Source organism: Mus caroli, unplaced genomic scaffold (assembly GCF_978045245.1).
Source record: "Mus caroli unplaced genomic scaffold, Mus_caroli_1 scaffold_15, whole genome shotgun sequence".
NCBI classification, from domain to species: domain Eukaryota; kingdom Metazoa; phylum Chordata; class Mammalia; order Rodentia; family Muridae; genus Mus; species Mus caroli.
In genome coordinates this window covers 82,515,155-82,534,352 of record NW_028227270.1, presented here as the reverse complement: position 1 = coordinate 82,534,352, position 19,198 = coordinate 82,515,155, and the positions used below count along the sequence as shown (strand labels likewise).

At 43.9% G+C, this 19,198-nt stretch overlaps 1 protein-coding gene across 1 annotated transcript; it reads right to left on the bottom strand.

Moving 5' to 3' along the window:
• Positions 1–7,681: 7,681 nt before the first annotated feature.
• Eef1e1 (eukaryotic translation elongation factor 1 epsilon 1) lies at positions 7,682–18,565 on the bottom strand. The gene is made up of 4 exons (XM_021180683.3): positions 18,442–18,565; positions 15,825–16,025; positions 14,883–14,978; positions 7,682–8,307 (listed from the first exon to the last, which is right to left on the bottom strand). The coding sequence occupies exons 1-4, from the start codon at positions 18,526–18,528 to the stop codon at positions 8,167–8,169; spliced, it is 525 nt and encodes a 174-aa protein (XP_021036342.1). The 5' UTR covers positions 18,529–18,565; the 3' UTR covers positions 7,682–8,166.
• Between the last annotated feature and the right edge of the window lie 633 nt (positions 18,566–19,198).

The window sequence follows — 19,198 nt, the reverse complement described above, 5'->3', positions numbered from 1 at the left end:
ACCATCAGAAACTGCTAGATCAACCTGTGTATTGTGAGGAGGGAAAGGTATTATTCTAAACAATGTGTCTGTGGCATATGCATGCTTGTGTGCGTGTGTCTCTGTGTGTGTGTGTGTGTGTGTGAGAGAGAGAGAGAGAGAGAGAGAGAGAGAGAGAGAGAGAGAGAGAGAGAGAGAGAGAAACTCAAGGAAGAGCCAAGGACTAAGTACCACTCAACTCACTAGAGATTTTAAGGTAAGAGCAGGGAGGTCTTTCTACTGTGCCATTTCTCTGCATTTCTTGTTAACCTTCCCTCTCTGGGATGCTTTCTTTGTTCCCTCTATGTATTCATTCATTAAGTTGTACAATAAAGAATCTGGCTGGGGGCCTGGAGAGATGTCTCAGCAGTTAAGAGCACTGGCCACATCTCTAGAGGATCTGGCTTCAATTCCCAGGACCCACATCGTGACTCACAGCCGTCTGTAACTCCAGTCCCAGGGGGCCTGACACCTTCTTCTTATAGGGTTGAGTTCAATTACATGAGTAATGATTTGGTCCCCTGTGCCTTTGTAAGGCACCCTGAAATCCCTAGATACTGGCGCTCTGCGGAATTCGTGCTTGCAATCATCCATCCATGTGCCAAGAGGAAGATGCTCTTCTGAGGAAACCCTAGTTGCATGTTGGGGACTCTTCCAAGACTCCTCATTTGGCTGCTTATCCGGTACAATTTTATAATAAAGCTCATTGTAAATATAGCATGTTCCTGAGCTACACAGTTATGTAGTGAAACAGCAAATCCATGCACGGCTAAGGAACCCTGGGGTTTGTGGCTCCAGTCTAAATCAGATGGAATGTGTCCGTGACTGAGCTTTCACTTCTGAAGTCTATGGATAGTCAGGGGCAGAATTGCATCGCCACCGGGCAAACACTCACATAGCACTTGCTACCTGCAAGGTGTTGAGGTAAGCACCCTACAAATACGAATTCATCTCACCCTCTGGCACTCCTTTGAAACAGGTATCAGTTTTCTCACTTTACAGAAAGGCCAAAATGGCTACGTGACTTTTATGTGGCAGAAACAACTACTTCAGTGATTGTGTGTCCGTCAGTCATTTTGGATGGATGAGGAGTGGGCAGATGGGGAAGGGAGACTATGGAAGAATGAAGAAAGAACATATTCACTTTAGAAGGCCATATAAACTTATGTTTTTATTAAAAAAACTCACAATAAATATGTACTGACCACCCAGCATGTGCTCAACAGTGTCAAGAGCTGAAGAGGTGATGGAGTCTGACCTCACCTCTTCCTCCCCTCACAGAGCCGTCTACCAGTGGAGAGCACCCTGCTTTCCTGCAATTCTGACGCACTGACGCTCACGATCAGCCTGACCTGTGAGCATCAGGTCAGATATTATGTCGTCGACTTGCGCTGTTCTCTGGGAGGCTTGAGGTCTGCATATGCCTCTGTGCCTTCCACTCAGACAGGAGAGAGGCAGCAAAGGAGGGAGTGGGGGCTACCCTGCTTGCTAAACTTCCTCTCCTTGAAATGAGCAGCATCACCTGGGGACCACGGGTTGAATACAGGAGCGCGAGGGGGGGGGGGTGTCTCGTGTCATCCAACCATAAAAAATAAACTCTATTTCTCTGAAGGGGTTTTATTATCTTTCATGTTTCTGGAAGAATGGAGATTATATATATATATATGTATATATATAATGTCAATATTATATTTTATTTAGTTGTATTTCTGTGTGCATGTGTGCACACAGAAGGGAAGAGATGGCAGGATCTTTGGTCTTGGGGGTAAGAGCCTATAAATTTGCATGCATTAACTTCCTGAAGTTTAGGGAACACATATGGCATGCTCAGTGTGCATGTCAGCATGGTGTGAAGGACCGTGCTGTGAATGAGCGTCACCAGGCTTGGTGGTGGCAGCAATCCCATACATCTCATACTGAACCTTCACAGTCCTGAATCACCACGGTTCGCCTGAGAGAGAGATGTTTCTGGTGACACAACAGCATTCAATGGATGGTGCGTGAGTTGTGTGGAAGCTCCTGTGACAGCTGCTCAGTAGGAACAGAGCTAAAGTCTTCCCAATCACGCCAGGGGAGGGAGGATGGGGGGGGGGGAGACTTGGCTCCACCAGAGACAAAGAGGAAGGCTTTAATTTTGGGCAGCTTCCCTGAAGTCTGCCGATTCTCCGGGCTGGAATAGGTATAAGAGTTTCTCACAGGATAGTTATCGCGCCAGCATCACCTGGATAGACAGTCTCAGGCCCTATTCTAGATCTCATAAATTGAAAATGTGAATGAGATCCTAGAAATCCCATTTGAAGAAGCCTCGGGTGATTTCTGTACATGTCTGCCAAGTGGGTCCCTATGCATCTGGTAACGAGGGCTTGCTTTACCTGTGGCTATTCCACCGTTTCAATGAAGCCAGCTGCAGATTGAAAATATCAAGATGAAAGTCCCACAGACAAATAGCTCATGATTTAAAATAAGTACAATATTTATATGTTTTTAGTTATTATTAATTTCTTGCTATGCCTGTGATGATTTGAGTGGCTTCATGAGCTCATGCATTTGAACACTTGTCCCCTGTTGGTGATGTCCTTTGGGAAAGTTACAGCATCTTTAGGAAAGGCAGTCTTGTTGGAGAAAGCAATCACTGATTTGAGATGTGTGTATTTGTGTGTGTATAGTCCCACTCCATTTTCTGCTTTCTGCTCTCTGAATGCAGATAAAATGTGACCAGCCAGCTTCCTGTTCCTGCTTTCGTGCCATTGCTTTCTCCCCATGAAGACTATTTCTCTGAAACCATAAGTTAAAATAAAATCTTGGTCATGGTTATTTTATCACAGCAACAGGAAAACAACGAATGTCTAACTTATAATTTGGACCTTAATAAAGGTATTTTTGGTGGTCTGAATATACTTAGTCCATGGGAAATGGCTCTATTAGGAGGTGTGGCCTTGTTAGAGAAAGTGTGCCATTTTGGAGGCAGAGCTTTGCAGTCTCACACTTAAGCTCAGGTCTGGCCAGTGTGATCCAGAGTCTCCTTTTGGCTGGCTGGGAAAGACAGCCAGACAGAAGACTCCTGGCTGCCCTCAGATCAAGATGTAGAACTATTGGCTTCTCCAGCACCATGTCCTCAAGCACACTGCCATGCTTCCCACTGTCCATTAGCAAATGGACTAAACCTCTGAAACTGCAATCCAGCTCCAATGAAATGTTTTCTTTTGAAAAGAGTTGCCTTGGTCATAATGTTACTTCACAGCGATGAAACCCTAAGACAGGCATTAAATGTATTAAATTAAATGTATTATTATATATGTATAATTACATATGTACATACATATAAAATAATTATAGATGTATAAATTATATATGTATAAATTAAATGTATTAAAGAAAAACCCTAGTCTACATGGTACTGCTATAATTTGGGTTTTGGAACGTCACTCAAATGTCTGTGTGTCAATAAGCACTTGGACCTCAGCTTGGTGATATTAGGAGGTGGTGGTGCCTTTAGATGGTGGGGCCTTCGGGAGGGTCACTAAGTCATTGCTAGTATGACCTTGAAGTAATAAAAGCCCTGGGATGTCAGCCTCTCCTTATCTTCTTCATCAGCCCATCCCCACCCCTCTGGCCATAAGGTGAGCAGCTAGACACACATGCTCCCAGCCTTGATGCTGCCTCACTCCAGGTACCAAAGCTGTGAAGCACAGTAAAAACTATCCTGAGTTAATGATCCTAGGGATTTTGTAATGTAATGGAAAGCTAACATATGTACTACCTGGGGCGTCCACTAGAATTCTCGGAACACATGCTCTATGGATAAGGGATACTGCTATACTGCTGAGTTGTTTAATCTAACAAATGGAGTTCAAATACTGAAAACAGGAACCGGAGAGGCCACTCTGCAAGTCAAATCCTCTAACGCATGGCTCCTAAGTGCTGTAGAAGGGCGGATTGCTTACATCACAGGAACAGTCCAGTTCAGAGAATGCACAAAACCGAGCTCTGGAATTTGCATTCTGGGGGTTGCAAGTTTCTCGACTTGGCCAATGCAAGCCCGGAGCCTTATTATTTAAAGCAATGCCTTGTCAAATTAGCTGTATGGCTATCATAGCTCAAACTTAATGTGGGCAGACAGGCCTGCCAGGCACAGATTTCTCAAGCAGATGACGTGAGGGAGAATACATTTTATCCATAGCAAGACTGCAAGGACAGATGACACTCAGCAGGAATGGCAGGCCAAATCTGCAGGGTCCATAATACAACTGGCAAGCCCTAGGGACCAGGCCTTGTCCAAGTGGAAGCGACAGCGCGAAGGAGCTATCAAATTAACTCACTGAGCTGGAAAAGACTCAAGGCTTCTATTCCCTCACAAGGAAACACGGAAGTAGGGACACTTGAGACGTAACAGCAAAACCCGGCCAACTTTAGAATCCCCTGACTTTCCATCAGCCTTCTTTGGGCCTCCCTCTGCTCAGCGGAAGATGGATTTGGGTAAATTACAAAGCAGTAGGAATTAGTTTTATTCACCGGCAGTATGGGGAATAGAGGCACAGCCTGCAGGAATCCAGGCTCTATAAGCAATTGCAAAAAAGAAATTCTCCATCTTATCTGTGATGTGCTGTGGGTGTCACAGTGTTCATCAATCCATGCAGGGCACAGAACAGAGGATGTGGAGCCCCCTGTGTGCCTCAAAATCTGCCCAGCAAGAGATATACGACAGTAACTTTTCTCCCCACTGCTTTCGAAATAAAATTCCCCTGGAGCTCCGGGAAAGGTTAGGAATGTAATTCAGTTTCCATAAATCAAGACTAAAATGAAGATAGCCAGATCATAGCAGCCTGCTCAGGTGTACAGAGAATTTGAAATTTAGTGCCCTGGTGATGGGAAGCAGCAGATTATCTAACGATGGAGAGCAAGAAGAAATACTGCTCTCTCGGGGTCAGTCAAAAAGCTAAATGTTTGAATCCATTACCTCACCACATCTCTGCCAAAGCTAGATTCATATTAAAGTTCTTCTAACATTTGTCTTTTTTCTTTTAGGAAAAGTCAAATGTTAAGGAAAAAAATAAGCAAAAAGGCTAGAGTTCACAGTGATTCTTCTGTGACTACTTGTCTAACAGTTGTGCTTTCTATCTGTTGGAGTGAGTACGCGCATCTGATTACAGGGCAGTTCTATACGTTCCTAATCCCAGATCTGTTTAAAATATTATCATCCTATCTTGAAGCTATTCTGTACAGACTTCAAGGAAGGATCTCATAAATTAGATATGCTTACAAGGGCAGTGAACAGCACGCTTGCTTCCATTCACTCTATCGTCTTCTTCTTGCCTTCGTCCTTGTGGAAAACTACGTTCTGACCCTAATTACAGGCATACAGAGGTGACATCAGGAGTAAAAAGTAAAAATTCCCATATAAAGCAGTCTCACATCATGGAAGATTTCACTTTCTACTGTTGCAGTTACCCACTATCAAGTATACTCCAAAAGTATAAGTCAAAATCCAAAGAAATAAACAATTCACTTGTTACACCATGAATAAACAACTCACCCGTTACACTGTGAGTAAACTGGAGCAGCAGTTGAACTTCTGCTGCCCTACCTGCCCTTGCCAGTTACCTTTGTCCAGTGTAGCCACATCGTATATTCTACCCACCCACCAGTTGGTAACTATGCTGACTGCCAGATTAACTGTTGTGTCAGAAAGACATTGCTGTAATGGTTCAACCTTACTCTATCATTTTATTGGTTTTATCTAATTTATAATTTTCATCAAACGCGTGCACATATAGAGAAAAGCATAGATGCAGAATTTGGTGCGATCTGTGGCTTCAGTCACCAGGTGGGCCTTCTTAGCATGTATCTGCCTGCCGATAGAGGGTGGGAGGCAGCTGTCTGTCGAAACCTTACTGAAATAATCCATTTACTGGATGAGGTATTCAGCAGGGAATTCGGCTCATAATGAATGATTTCCTGCAATTATGTCTATGAGCAAATGGCCTTTTTGGGGTATCGCTTCCTTATTTTAAACTAGCATTTGCTCTAATGACTGAATAAAAGTCATGGGGTCCTGACCCAAGTGCAAAGCTTTCCTGCAAAGTTTGCGTGTGGAATGGAGGTGTGAAAAACACCAGGGCAGGAGAATCAGTGAGCAATATGGTGGATAGGTTGTCACCAACCCGGAAAGGTCATACAATTCTCATTTATTACATTTCCACCGGAGGTATTGTCTAGCATGTGGCAGAGTCTGCCCTCCTTGCTTTGCGAGTCAGTATGAGTTAACATGAAGATGCCAGTACAGGGCCCAGAACACAGTAGGCGGTTCTACGTAATACTTAGCATTTACTTCCAGAGAATGGTGGGGCCAGGAAGCCCCCAAAAGAACACGTTGTGTGCCCTGCCCCAGGAGCCTGGTCCCAGACTGTTATAGTCTCTGAAGCCAAGAGTGTGTAAGAGTGTGCTGTATGTTGTGATCAGATCGAGAACCCTAACCACGGCAAGTGTTAAATACAATACACCTGCGGCAGACACTCAGCAGTCAGCAAACGGATCTGGGGGCATTAGAGACAGAAAGGGTGGGAAAGAGGCATCCACTTCTCAAAACAGCACACATCTGAGTGGTCGCAGTTTTCCAAGCATCTCACAGACGTCTGTCTCAGACGTAAAGTAAGCACAAAGGTATGTCTCTTGTTCAACATCTTGAAGGAAACAAGGACTGGAGCATAAAGATGGTGATGTGAATTCATTTTTTCCCCATGATTAGATGATGTTTGCTGCCTTTTGTCTTATGCCAGAGGATTCACATGCTGATCAGGCTGGCATCTCAAGGATGGCAGGTGGGGAGGACCAACATGTAGTTTTTATGATTACCATCAAAAGTGAAACAAGACCAGCGACCTCTGGGAGGAACCTCATCAGCTCCATCAACTTAGCCAGGGTCATCACTAACCCAGGGTAAAGGCGCTCTCCTCATTCCGACTCAATGCAGTCATGTTTAGAAGTGACGTTTTGCTGTGCTCAAAAATCATGAGCTCAATGACAAAAAGAGGACTCATCCCAAGAGCTGAATATTTCCAAATCTTCTCTCTCCCTGGAACTCTGAATCATACCACCTAGGACACTCTCCCTTCTCTGCCTCTCCCAGTGCCGGGGACTGAACACAGGACCTAGTGCGTGCTAGGCAAGCACTCTCTCATTGAGTTACACCCTGGCCCTACACTGTTTTCTTAAATTCAAGTTTCCCTGTGTAGGCTAGGCTGGCCTTGGAGTGGTCTGTTCTCACTCAGCCATACTATGGCTGGGTTACAAACACATAAGGCCATAATAGACCTGAGTCCTCCTCTCTTATTTGGGAAGATGAGCTGTCTACCTCTCAATCACCTGTCAGTATTAAACCAATGAGAGCGAGTCACAGCAAGAACAGAGCCATGGTTAACAGCGTCCCTGTTCTTCTTGGCACTGCATCGGCAGACTCTTTTAGTGCGCGCTGGCTTTTGGTTGAGATGAAATGGTGAATAAAGCCCAGTTTCTAGTGTCACTACATTTTTCAATCTGGCCAACAAGAAAAAGGCAGCATTAGCTTAAGAGGAATGCATTTAACTCCCTGGTGGTGGGGGTGGGGCGCTCAGTGATTTGGTTCACCTCAGTAGATACTGACTACAGGAAAGATAACAAACAAAAGTTGATTTTTAAAACCACATTTACTAGCTCACATAAATATTTTGAGAACAAATATATCTAACTTCCCTTTCTGATTCCTCAACATAATTTGTCATAGGTTTTAGTAAATAAACTACAATAAATATCTAAGAGAAAAATAAATTTTAAAAACACGAAAAAAGTAAACAGCCAGATGTGACATCAACAGGGGCTTTTTTTTTTTTAAAGTTGAGCCACTGATTTGCAACTGTTACCAAAATCAACTTTGTTCATAAAAACAAGATTTATAATTTGATCCTGATTTGTTTGGATAACAGCTGATTTTTACATTAAAATATTACGAAGCCTCAATCAACTACAGGACAAATAAAACATTTAGACTTGAGCTTACACTTTAAAAATTCTACCAACATTAACAAAAACAATGACGCCATATTAATTTACATTAGTACCATGGTCCAAGATCCATTTTCCATTACACTTCTGGCTGCTGCACAGCGGGGGCTTCTAGTGGGAGTTAGCATAGAGTCTGTTCTTGATGAAGACAACACTGGACAGATGTTGCCTGATGTCTGGGTAATGTTGAATGTGACAAAACCAGCGAGACACATTAAGATATTTCTCCTTTTCTTGAACTGTCAGGTCAACCTAAGCAGAGATTAAAAACACAACATATAATATTCACTGTACATGAGCAGAGCCGTCAGCACTAGGAGGTGACTGACAGAAACTGAAAAACACCCAATTCCCGAGTCTTCAAAGCCAACATATTTGTACTGAAGTGAAAGCTGCAGACGGTTGTGATAGCAATATATTTGCTTAATATTTTAATGTGCAGTTCAGAACCAGATGCGCTTTCTAAGAAAATACCAAACTTTCCATAAATATGAAAACTGACATTAATACAAAACTTAAAGGCCCAAAGAGGTTTTCACTTTACTGAAAAAAGAAAAGGAGAGATAAGAGTTTTCAAAAGACTAAGATATGATTGATTCTTCCTCTTTAGTAAACCTCCAAAATGAAGTATTTTTGACATCTAACATACTTAACAAGGGAACAGTATGTTAATAATAGAAAAGTTATGTATATATATAGAGAGGGAGACACAGACAACGAGAGAAAGAAGCAGACAACTGCTGCTCTCCTTAAACTCAAAGGGAGCCACCACCCTCAAGCAGTGCTCTGCTTAGAGCTTACAGTTTAAGAGAAAGGCTCTGTCTAGTGTCACATGGTTGGAAGAACGGCTGATTAAATGCACAGCACACCTCACTCTGTGAGCAGTAAAAATCACAGCAGTGACTCCCAACACTCAGTATCTCCACTCAAAGGGAGAGGCACTTATGCCCTTGGGATCAGATTCCAAAGTAGGTGGTGACTCAAGACTTTCCCTAAGGCAAACTTTAGGATTAAGTAGTTCAGTAAAGAGGAAGCCATGCAAAGAATTATGGTTTAGACCCTTCACCTGTGCTTAATTCAACATTTACTGAAAGGACATTCAAGTCTCTATAACACAAAGAAAATAAAAACAAAACCAGCTTGGGCCCTACAAGTCCCACAGGGCAAGGAGGTCTGCATGCCTGCAGGCTTTAGCAAGGTGATATCCCAAGGCCGTGTAAGTGTGCCTATAGGCAGGAGACCTGCCAAGTCACAGGACCTAGCAAGTGAAGGGCAAATTAGTGTGCAGTAACTTCCAGAACACAGAACACAAATAACAAATGCGCAAACATTGTATTTGTGAACTTATTTGACTTAAGTTGAGCAAAGTCTCATTGCTGTGCTACATATGCATGTGAGCTTCACACACCAGAGTCCAGCACCCAGGCCGATACAGCAAACAATAAAACCGAACTGACCTTGTTTCAAGAGGAGTAGGTCTGTGACTAGTTGTCAGAAAGACCTATCACTTGTCTACATTAATGGAACAAATTCAACACATGGAGATTATAATCCCCAAGTATTACTCAAGAAGATGGAGCAAGAAAGTCTTTTTTAGTGTAAAGACAATTTTTAAAAAAAGAAGTATTTGTTTTATGTACATGAGTACACTGTAGCTGTCTTCAGACACACCAGAAGATGGCACCAGATCCCATTACAGATGGTTGCGAGCCACCAAGTGGTTGCTGGGAATTGAACTCAGGACCTCTGGAAGAACAGTCAATGCTCTTAACCACTGAGCCATCTCTCCAGCCCATACATTCCTGATTTTTAGGTTTGAAATAATAGCATCTAATACCTAGAAAAGATAAAGTAGTCACTTGTGGGACTTAGTCTGCACTCAGAAAACACTTTGTAAATGAAATAATTTTATTTTTTTAATCTACCAATATATTATAAATATAACCAAAGACTTCAAGAGAAGCTTGAGTTCTTGTTTGCTCTTTTTGCTGTTGTTTGGTTGGTGTAAGGGCTGAACATGGGTCTTGACATGGCGGGCCAGTGTTGTCCAATGAGTTGCCTCTAAGCCCCCTAAATGCAAACTTTTGCCTTTAATCCCAGCACTTGGAAGGCAGAGGCAGGTGGATTTCTGAGTTAGAGGCCAGCCTGGTCTACAGAGTGAGTTCCAGGACAGCCAGGGCTACACAGAGAAACCCTGTCTCGTAAAAAACAAACAAACAAAAAGTTTAGGGATGGGGTGTAGCTCCTTAGTAGCAGAATGCACTCCTATAGCTAGCCCAGGTTCCCTTCCCAGAACCAACTCTAAAATGAAAGAATTAACAATGACTCTCTTAGAATTTAGAACTATTTCATTACAACAATACTTGACAACTTAACAATTTCCCTGGAGTTATTTTTCAGGAGGAACTAGGTAGGAATTAATTATTTGTCTTCAGCCTGCGCACTGAAACAGGTGAAAAGGAGGTGTGAGTGTGTGTGTGCATATATATATATGTATGTATGTATGTATGTATGTATAAAATATCTATATTGTGAAACATTTGCTAACATACAGAATTAGCATTTGTTGCTACCTGGCCTGTTATTTAAAAGAATAAGAACTGAAGATATAAACCGAAATAAATATTCTCCAATCTACACACTTCACACTTGTATTCTCTAAGGACTACAGTCCAACCTAAGGATAAAATAATTTTTATTCTCATAGCTTCTAATCTCCTAATAGTTTTCAAATTAATCCAACAATGTTTGGATCGTGGTCTATTGCGTAATATTCTCAGTTGACTCAAGCTAATGTCCTCTGACAAGTTAGGCCTCTGTCTAAGAAAATGGTGACTGAGCTTGGCACATGACTTAGGTTGTTTATTCTTTTGGTAAGCATTTTGCACATAAAGTTACTGTCCATAAACGAAGCAAAAGCTACTTCTCTGTACCAAACTCTTCTGAGAAATAGTTCTGACGTGATGACATTTATAAGGCTGCCTTTCCAACATCCCCTCCTAGTCACTTTCCTTTTTTTCCCAGGAGGAAGATATCACAAACGCTGCTTCCTGCTTCTCAGGTCTAGACAACAGTGTCTGTCTGGTGGGGCCGGCCCATTCTCCTACTTAACTCACTTGTGTTTATGTTGGAATTCAGTAGGAACCTTAAAGGCAAACAGGTAACATTCTGACTTGCTTATTTTCCAGTAAGACGTGTAGGCCACACTCAGTCTACTCTGCAGCCTGGCACTAGTGCTGCCTTCTAGGCGGTCTCAGGACAACCAGGACTGTCAGTGTTCCTGGGGCTGTTGCATAGCTGTCTCTTTCCCTCTCCTTTCCTTCTCAAAGACTCCATGTTCCACTGGTGCTCCAGGCGCAACAAATGTATTTCAGCTCACAACGATCTTATGGGCCAGCCACAGCATTAAAAAGGATTCCAACACTCTCAAGGCAGTCTCTCATGGACTCACCGGGAAAGCTATCATTGGCCACTAGTGCTGGGATCAATACAAACAATAATGAGCACTGTAGACCTGATCTCAGAACCTCCTAGCCACTGCTGTAACACTGGGCTTCCAATAGGAACCCAAAGGTTCCTGTGCTGATCAGAGTAAGGATTTAACAACATCAGAAGGTGAGTGAAGAGATGCAGGATTGGGGAACATCAATACACTGCTGAATCGATCAAGGCTGGAAAAGCTGAAAAACACACAAGCAGGTGGCCAAGCCAGACCTCACATCTGTGCACAAGCCTACTATCGAACAAACACCTTTCTCAGTTTACCCAGATCCAATCAACAAAGATATCTCTTAAGGCCATGCTGTAACCTTGTCACCTGGAAAGTTTTAATTAATGGGGCCTACTCCGCAAGAAGGTTTTTCTACCTGTGGATACCTTGCCTGTTCTTTGATTGGGAGAAGACAAACACTTTGACTTAAATAATCCAAAGCAACAGTCAAAGAAATTTAGGAATTATTCTAGTCAATGTTGCTTTAAAAATGATCACCATAAGCCAGGTGATGGTGTACATGTCTTTAATTTCAGCACTTGGGAAGCAGGCAGGTCTCTGGGCTCAAGGCCAGCCTGTCCACAGAGCAAGTTCTAGGACATCCAGGACTACACAGAGAAATCATCTCCAAAAAATATATATAATAATTTTAATCATAACAGTCACTACAGGTATAGAAGGCACATATTCCAGAATCGACAATATAAGTAGATATAAATGGGTACTAAGAAAGCCCCGATCTTAATATTCAGAAATGAGAAAAACAGTTTTAAGTTTCCTGAAAGCCAAGGCCTTCCAAGTTTTGTGACTCATAGTTGAATAAATGCAGCTAGAGCTAGGAGTATTTTGCACTATAGAATTATGACTGTATTCACTACTATGGAAGAGAAATGTTGCATAAGTTCTCCCATGATCTGCATTGAGCCAGCAGAGGAAAATACAAACACATAAGAGTTCCATTCACTTTCTAACACCTTGGTTTGAATTAGAAGAATTTTTCCTTCTTAACGACAGGAAGCCTAGTGCCCTGCAGACCATCACCAGCTCAGTCGCCTCACACTTCTGCCAGCACTAAGCTTTCAGTAGTAACACCAAATATGTCTGCCGCAGCCTCATCCAGGTCAAGTCAGGCTCCCCAAGCTCACAGATAGTACATTTGCCACCAGGAGAGAAGCTCAGATACCTTAGCAGCAAATCCTCTTGACCTTGGAGGCTTTTTTGGTTTTGAAATGAGGTAAGCCGTGCCACGTCATCATTCTAAGTTCACAAAGCTACTAAGACAGAGTGACCTAGGACGGAATGAAAAGAGGCTGCTGTGATTCGTGTTTCAGCTCCGATGAAGTTTTCTCCATACGTAAATACACTGAAGAACAGAACTAACGACTACACCACTGTAGGTGCAAACAGGAACAGACGCAGCACAGGATACTGAATACTGCTAATCCCACAAGCTTGTGCTTGGATAAGCCAGGAGGGGCTAAGGAATAAGACACCCACTTCCACATTCCTTGGCTTTGTGCAATGAGTCCTGAGTCTTCCAACTCAGGACCATCCACCTCCTTCCTCCATTCCACTGTACTGCAGGGCGATGCACAGCTTTCTTTTACAGCAGACATGCTGCTTTTTGATGAGGAACGATAGATATGGCCAATCTACATGTTAGAAATATTGGCAGCTGATAGAAAAACTTTATATAACAATGACAGATTCTTTGGCTAATCAAGGGCAATCGTATTCTGTACATAATTGTCATGAGTCTTTATCTGGCATCACCTGACCCTTTAAGTGATCAAATTATATTCTGATCACAAATCAGTACTTGGTTGTTTTCTCTAATTTGATATTTTTATGTAGAGCAGCCTATCCAATGAGATTTGTAGTTCCTTGAAAATAAAGGTTAATACTCCTTTTATGTCCCTCTCAAATACAGACTAGTGGGCATGAGCAGGAGGCTCTGGATCATTCCCTTCTTGTAGAGGAATTCTAATCCAGCAACATGGCTGCTCTGGCAAGAGATCACATCCAAAGACCTTCTGGGTCTATAGGATATGCCAGCTCTCCACAGAACAGCAGAGGAAAGAGAAACTACTTAAGAGAACAGCAGTGGAAGAGAGGTGACTTAAGAGGCAGTACAGAAACACACACACACACACACACACAGAGAGAGAGAGAGAGAGAGAGAGAGAGAGAGAGAGAGAGAGAGAGAGAATTTACCAGTACAGTTTTATAGACAGGCAGCAGGTGAAGCCAGAATGAGCCAGAGAATGAGAAGGTACCAGAAGATTAAACATATAGTTATACTTAATCTAAGGTCAAGCTGAGCAACTTAGTCAGAAGCAGAAAGAATCTAATTTGAATCAGTCAGCTTGGAGAGGAGTCTGTGCCAGAACAGCTAAGTGGACCAGCCAGCCAGAGTTCAGAAAGAGCTAGAAAGGATGAGTTTATTAGCAGTTAAGTCTCTGAGGCTGGCACATTCTAGGTCTAGGTTAGTAGACAGAGGCTGGGAGCTGAAGCCTTCAAGGTCCACGCATGCAGAATATTAGACTGGATGGAGCCTAGACGCTTCCAGGTCTAGGCATAGAGAGAATAACAATGCTCTGGGCTCAGCCCAAGCCATGTCTTTGTAAATCTTGGGAATGGCTCTCACCTCATCACTTCATCTGAGGAAATGAAAGCAGCATTTACATTTCTTACATTACACCACCTAAGACCTGAAATGGGAGAGGAGGTGGGTAAGGATTTATAAACAGGTGGGCTGAAGAGGAAAGAATTCAGTTAATGAAGAGGAAGACTGTGAAGGAGAAAGGCTCTAACCAAGTCAGACAGATAAGGATCTAGAGAGGAAGGAGAGTCGACTAAGTAAGCCTAGCTGCAATCGGAGGGAAAACTTCCTAAGGCTAGCAACCTACACTCATACAATTTCTAAACCAGAGCTCTTTGCACACAAAAATGAAGACATTTAACATGGCGGTGACTCTCCAGCACAGCAAGAAGCTGAAGGGAGGCGGCGGAAGATGTAAGTAAACCAGAGTCATCAAATTAGGTTACGATTAGCAATCAAGACGCTTGACTCGAGAGCACGGGCAGGAAGGTGCACAGAAGATGGGGTTCTGGGGTGGAGGGGATGACGACAGAACCAGAGGCAGTAGCTGTGGAGGAAGAACAGAAGCAAAAGGGAAAATGCAGCAGCCAAGAGCAGACTGTGGCAAGTGCTGCCTACAGGGCCTTGTTTTAAAATAACTTTCAACTTTTGATATGGATGATTAAAATTCACAACATTAAAAAAAGTGATCCTGACTACTACAGAGAACAACCCTACTAGCGCCTAAATACTCACTATAAAGCGGTGGAGGCCGTAGTACAGCAGGATGTCCGCCAGGGTGATGTTATGTCCTGCAAGGTAGACTTTATCTTCCAGATAGGAATTAAGATCCTAGAGAAGAAAAGTGCTTTGATTTAGAAACAATGACAATGAAGCTGTTGTGGCCTATGACTTAAAACACCCAGAAGCCACCCAAAAGAAACATACTGAGACTTAATTTCATAAACCTAATCTTCAAGTTGGATGTGGTGACTCACATAAGTAATCCCAGAACTTGGGAGGAGGATGAGGCAGGAGGGTTGGCGGGGAGAAATTGTGAGGAGACCTTTTGGAAACAAAAGATTGCTAATAACAAAGATTCATTCAAAAATCACAAATGAGATGTCTCCAAGAGAAACAACATTCCAAGTGCCATCTTTGGCCATGTCAGAGTGCAATGTTTTTGTTCCTGCACTGTATAAACCATGCTCACTCTGGCTGGGGATGGCTCAGTAGGGTGAGTGCCTGCACAAAGGCATGAGGACCTGAGGTGAGACCCCAGCATCCACATAAAAGCCGGGCCCAGTGGTGCATGCTTGTAACCCTAGTGCTGAGACAGGTGCACCCCAGACCTCACTGGTCAACCTCTCTGGCTATCAGTGAGCTCTGGGTTTAGTAAAGAACTAGTCTCAACCAAACAAGGTGGAGAAAGTAGAGACCCCTGAGGTTGGCACACACACACACCATGCTCATGTTAATTTTTTTACAACATAAAAGATTTCGATTTATTGGGTTTTGATACATACATATACACTATCTGTATATAAATATATACACACATAATGCGTATATGTACAAGTATGTATATATTTTAAACACTTTGGGGAATGGGGAAGAAGGCCACCATATGAAGACCCTGAGGGAAGGCCTTCTGCTTCCTGTGTCCTGCAGCACAGCCTAAAGAGACAGTCAAGATACCTTTAGCAGAGTCTGGGTGTCTTCTTTACTGGAGTGTCCATCTACTCGAGTGACCCTGAACTCTAACCACTGCTGAACCATTGCCTTTTCTTCTGCAGTGCTCCCCAGCAAGTGCTCCTTACTGGCTTGCTTGACTAGATGGGTCGCGATGGTACTCAATCCCATTAGACTCGGGCCATTGTTTGTCTGTAGAACTGGAATCTTAAAAAACAAAAACAGAGACCACCATGATTGTCAACTGGAAGTAAGCACTAAAATCCTCTCATGATACTAAATTATATATAATGAAAACTAGGACAGCAGTAGTCATAGGGTCTGTAACTTAACAGCTTGCTGGGTGACGTAGCTTGCAGTAACACCTACAAAAACTGACCAAACATTACACAGTAATTCACGACTGCTGAGTACTCAATGAGGAAAATCAGAAACCACAATACTTTATTTGGGGGATAAAACCCAAGCCTTGCACTGTGCTACATCCCTTGCCCTAGAACAGTTTACTTCTTACTTAAGCAAAGTCTCCAGAGGTCTGAGGAGACTATTTGTAGCAGTGGCTCAGCACCTGGCTTGTCTCTTATACCAATACTCTTTATTCATCTCTACCACAACAGGGGAGTGGCCAGGCTGAGACACTTGTACCAGCAACCAGGTATTTCCAGCTGTAAGCAATGTTTATCACCTCTTCATGAGGTCAGACTTACTCAGGTCTCTCAAAATGACAAGGACTGATGTACACAGTGAGTTCCAGGACAGCCAGAGCTACTTAGTGAGACCCTGTCTCCAAAACCAAACCAAAGCTAGCACCTCCAAACCAAACCCAAACCACCCAACCAAACCTGGGGAGAACAGAGATGGCTGGGAGGTTAGGAGCACTAGCTGCTCTTCCAGAGGACCTGGGTTCAAGTCTCAGCACCCACATGGCAGTTCTTAACGATTTATATAACACTGAAACGTTATATATAGGTGTATATAATCTAACATGCACAATTCTTAATGCATGTTTAATTATCAGAAACATTATTTTCATAACAATTTTGGGATTCCGTAGCCTTCAAAGCAATCACTTTTGGCAGGGGTGGGGGTGGGTGGTTGTTGTTGGTGGTGGTGGTGGTGAGGGGGCAGGTTCTAAGTCCCTAGCCCAGGCTGGCCTAGAACTCTTGGTGATCCACCTTCCTCAGCTCCCCAAGTCCAGGTGTGAGCTACTAACGGGTGGATAAGTAACTTACGCATTTACTGGTGTACCGTAATTTAATGGACCTTCCTCCTACAGTTGGATCCTTAGACTGTTCCTTGTCATTATTACTGGGAATCTCGCTGAGCACATCTTAACTGCTGGTGTACTGTGGTTAGTTTTGAACTAAGGAAACACGGTGATTTCATCTCTAGTCTTTGTCTGTACTCACAGAAAACCAGAAACTTTCAACTGGGACTCACTGTGAAACGTTTCAATTACACAAGGCACTAAAAGCCAACTCTGAACTTCAAACTGAACTTGGTCTAAGACTGAACTTGGTTTACTCTGTATTGCACTACTCTGTTTTGGGTGGCTTACTGGACCTAAACTTACATTGTAATTCACTGGTTTTCTTCATCCTTCCAAGTCTAATCTCTTGAACACCAGCTTCTCACTGAAGCTTAAATCCCACCTCCTCTGTGCCACTCCTCAATGTATTCCTCCCCTGTCACTTGTCCTATTGGGCCCTTAATTGCTAGTGACTGTCCCTCGTGCCTTGAAAGCAAGACTGTCTCTCATGTCTCGGCAATGTTTTCCTAAGCCAAAAAGAGGGTGTGCAAAGGAAATTGGGCTGAGGACAGAGCACATCACCTCTGGGGAGGCTGGCCTTCGCAGCCTACGGCAGGCAAGTCATTTAACCTTTCCAGGTGCCACATTAAGTTAGTGTGAACCCCACAATACTGCTACGATTTAGGCATTTAACCTGTATCAAAGGAAAAAAACAAAACAAAACAAAGCAAAACCTTTGGGCCCAAACAGGAACAAGCCATCTAGATCTGGAATCCCGTCCAAGGCACACTCTAAGTGGGTTTCCCACTACCATTCTTCCTCTAGTACCATCTTTCCACGGCAAATGATGAGTTACAAAGGACTCATTTTCTACACCCTAAGAAATCAGGATCCTTCTGTTTCACCAAGTATTCCACAGCCCCACACTCGGAAACTTCCTCAATTCTCTACACAATGCACATCCAAGCCGGTGTGTCTCCAGAATGAGCCGGGTCCTATTCCGTGTTCCCTCCGCCAGGCGGCTTCCAGGAATCCGTACCGCTCGCCCGGCCAGCCGCCGGAAAGTGAATCCCCGGCCGCATACCCGCCCCACTTCCCCCCCCACCGCTCGCAAGGCGGTCGCTGAATGAAAGGGCCAGGCACGGCTAAAGGCCGCCTACAGGGATCTGAACCCCCGGCTCTGCCCACGCCTCCGCGAACTGGCTTTCTGCTCCCGGAGGGGAGGATGGTGACATTTGCCTGGAGGTTCAGACCGAGCCACGCGGCCCGCCCCGCACGCACGTGGGGAGTAGAGTCCATTCCGATGCTCCGGCCGGGTCGCGTAGGCTCTGGGTCACCCCGCCGCCCTGCCGCTTTCCTACCGCTGCGCCTCACCTGCCGGTCGCCCTGAGCACTGTACTTATTCCCCGGCTTCAGTCCCAGACTCTTCTCCAGCAGCCTCAGCTCCGCGGCCGCCGCCATCTTCTGGCCCAGCTCCTAGGGGGGCGGGGCCTGCACGGCTAGGACATTGATTGAGCAGGAAGTCCGGCCCCCACAGATGTCTCCCAGGATTGGCTGGGAGGACGGCAAGCGCGCCTGCGCGAAAGGGGCGGAGTCAGATCAGGGCAGGGGGCGGTTCGTAATAAAGGGCGGAGCCAACCACATTCGTAGTCCCTTGGATTGCACACTGTAGAGCACTGAGTGTAGACAGTTTCACAGAAGAATGTATCCGAATGTTTGTTTTTTTGTTTTGTTTTCTGAGACAGGGTTTCTCTGTGTAGCCCTGACTGTCCTAGAACTCACTCTGTAGACCAGGCTGGCCTCGAACTCAGAAGAAATTCGCCTGCCTCTGCTTCCCAAGTGCTGGGATTAAAGGCGTGCACCACCATTGCCTGGCTGAATGTATCCGAATCTTAAAGATTGAATCATTGCAATGCTTATAAAACTATTGTAGAACAGAAGAAAAATTTAGATTATTTGTTTTGTAAATATAAAGCATTGATTCCCAAACTCATCAAATAGTTCTCCAAATAAGAAAATTATAAAAGAATCTTAAATTAAAATAAGGATAAGGACCAGTGACCTAGCAAGGGAACTTGAGATCTGTGGTTGTTTGAACGAAAATGAGCCCCCAGCCAGGCGTGGTGGTGCA

Coding starts and splice junctions, on each gene's coding strand:
- Eef1e1 (XM_021180683.3), bottom strand. CDS start 18,528: ATGGCGGCGGCCGCGGAGCTGAGGCTGCTGGAGAAGAGTCTGGGACTG. Junction 16,026..18,441: donor GTGCTCAGGGCGACCGGCAG/GTGAGGCGCAGC, acceptor TTGTTTTTTAAG/ATTCCAGTTCTACAGACAAA. Junction 8,308..14,882: donor ACGGCCTCCACCGCTTTATA/GTGAGTATTTAG, acceptor ATCTCTGCTTAG/GTTGACCTGACAGTTCAAGA.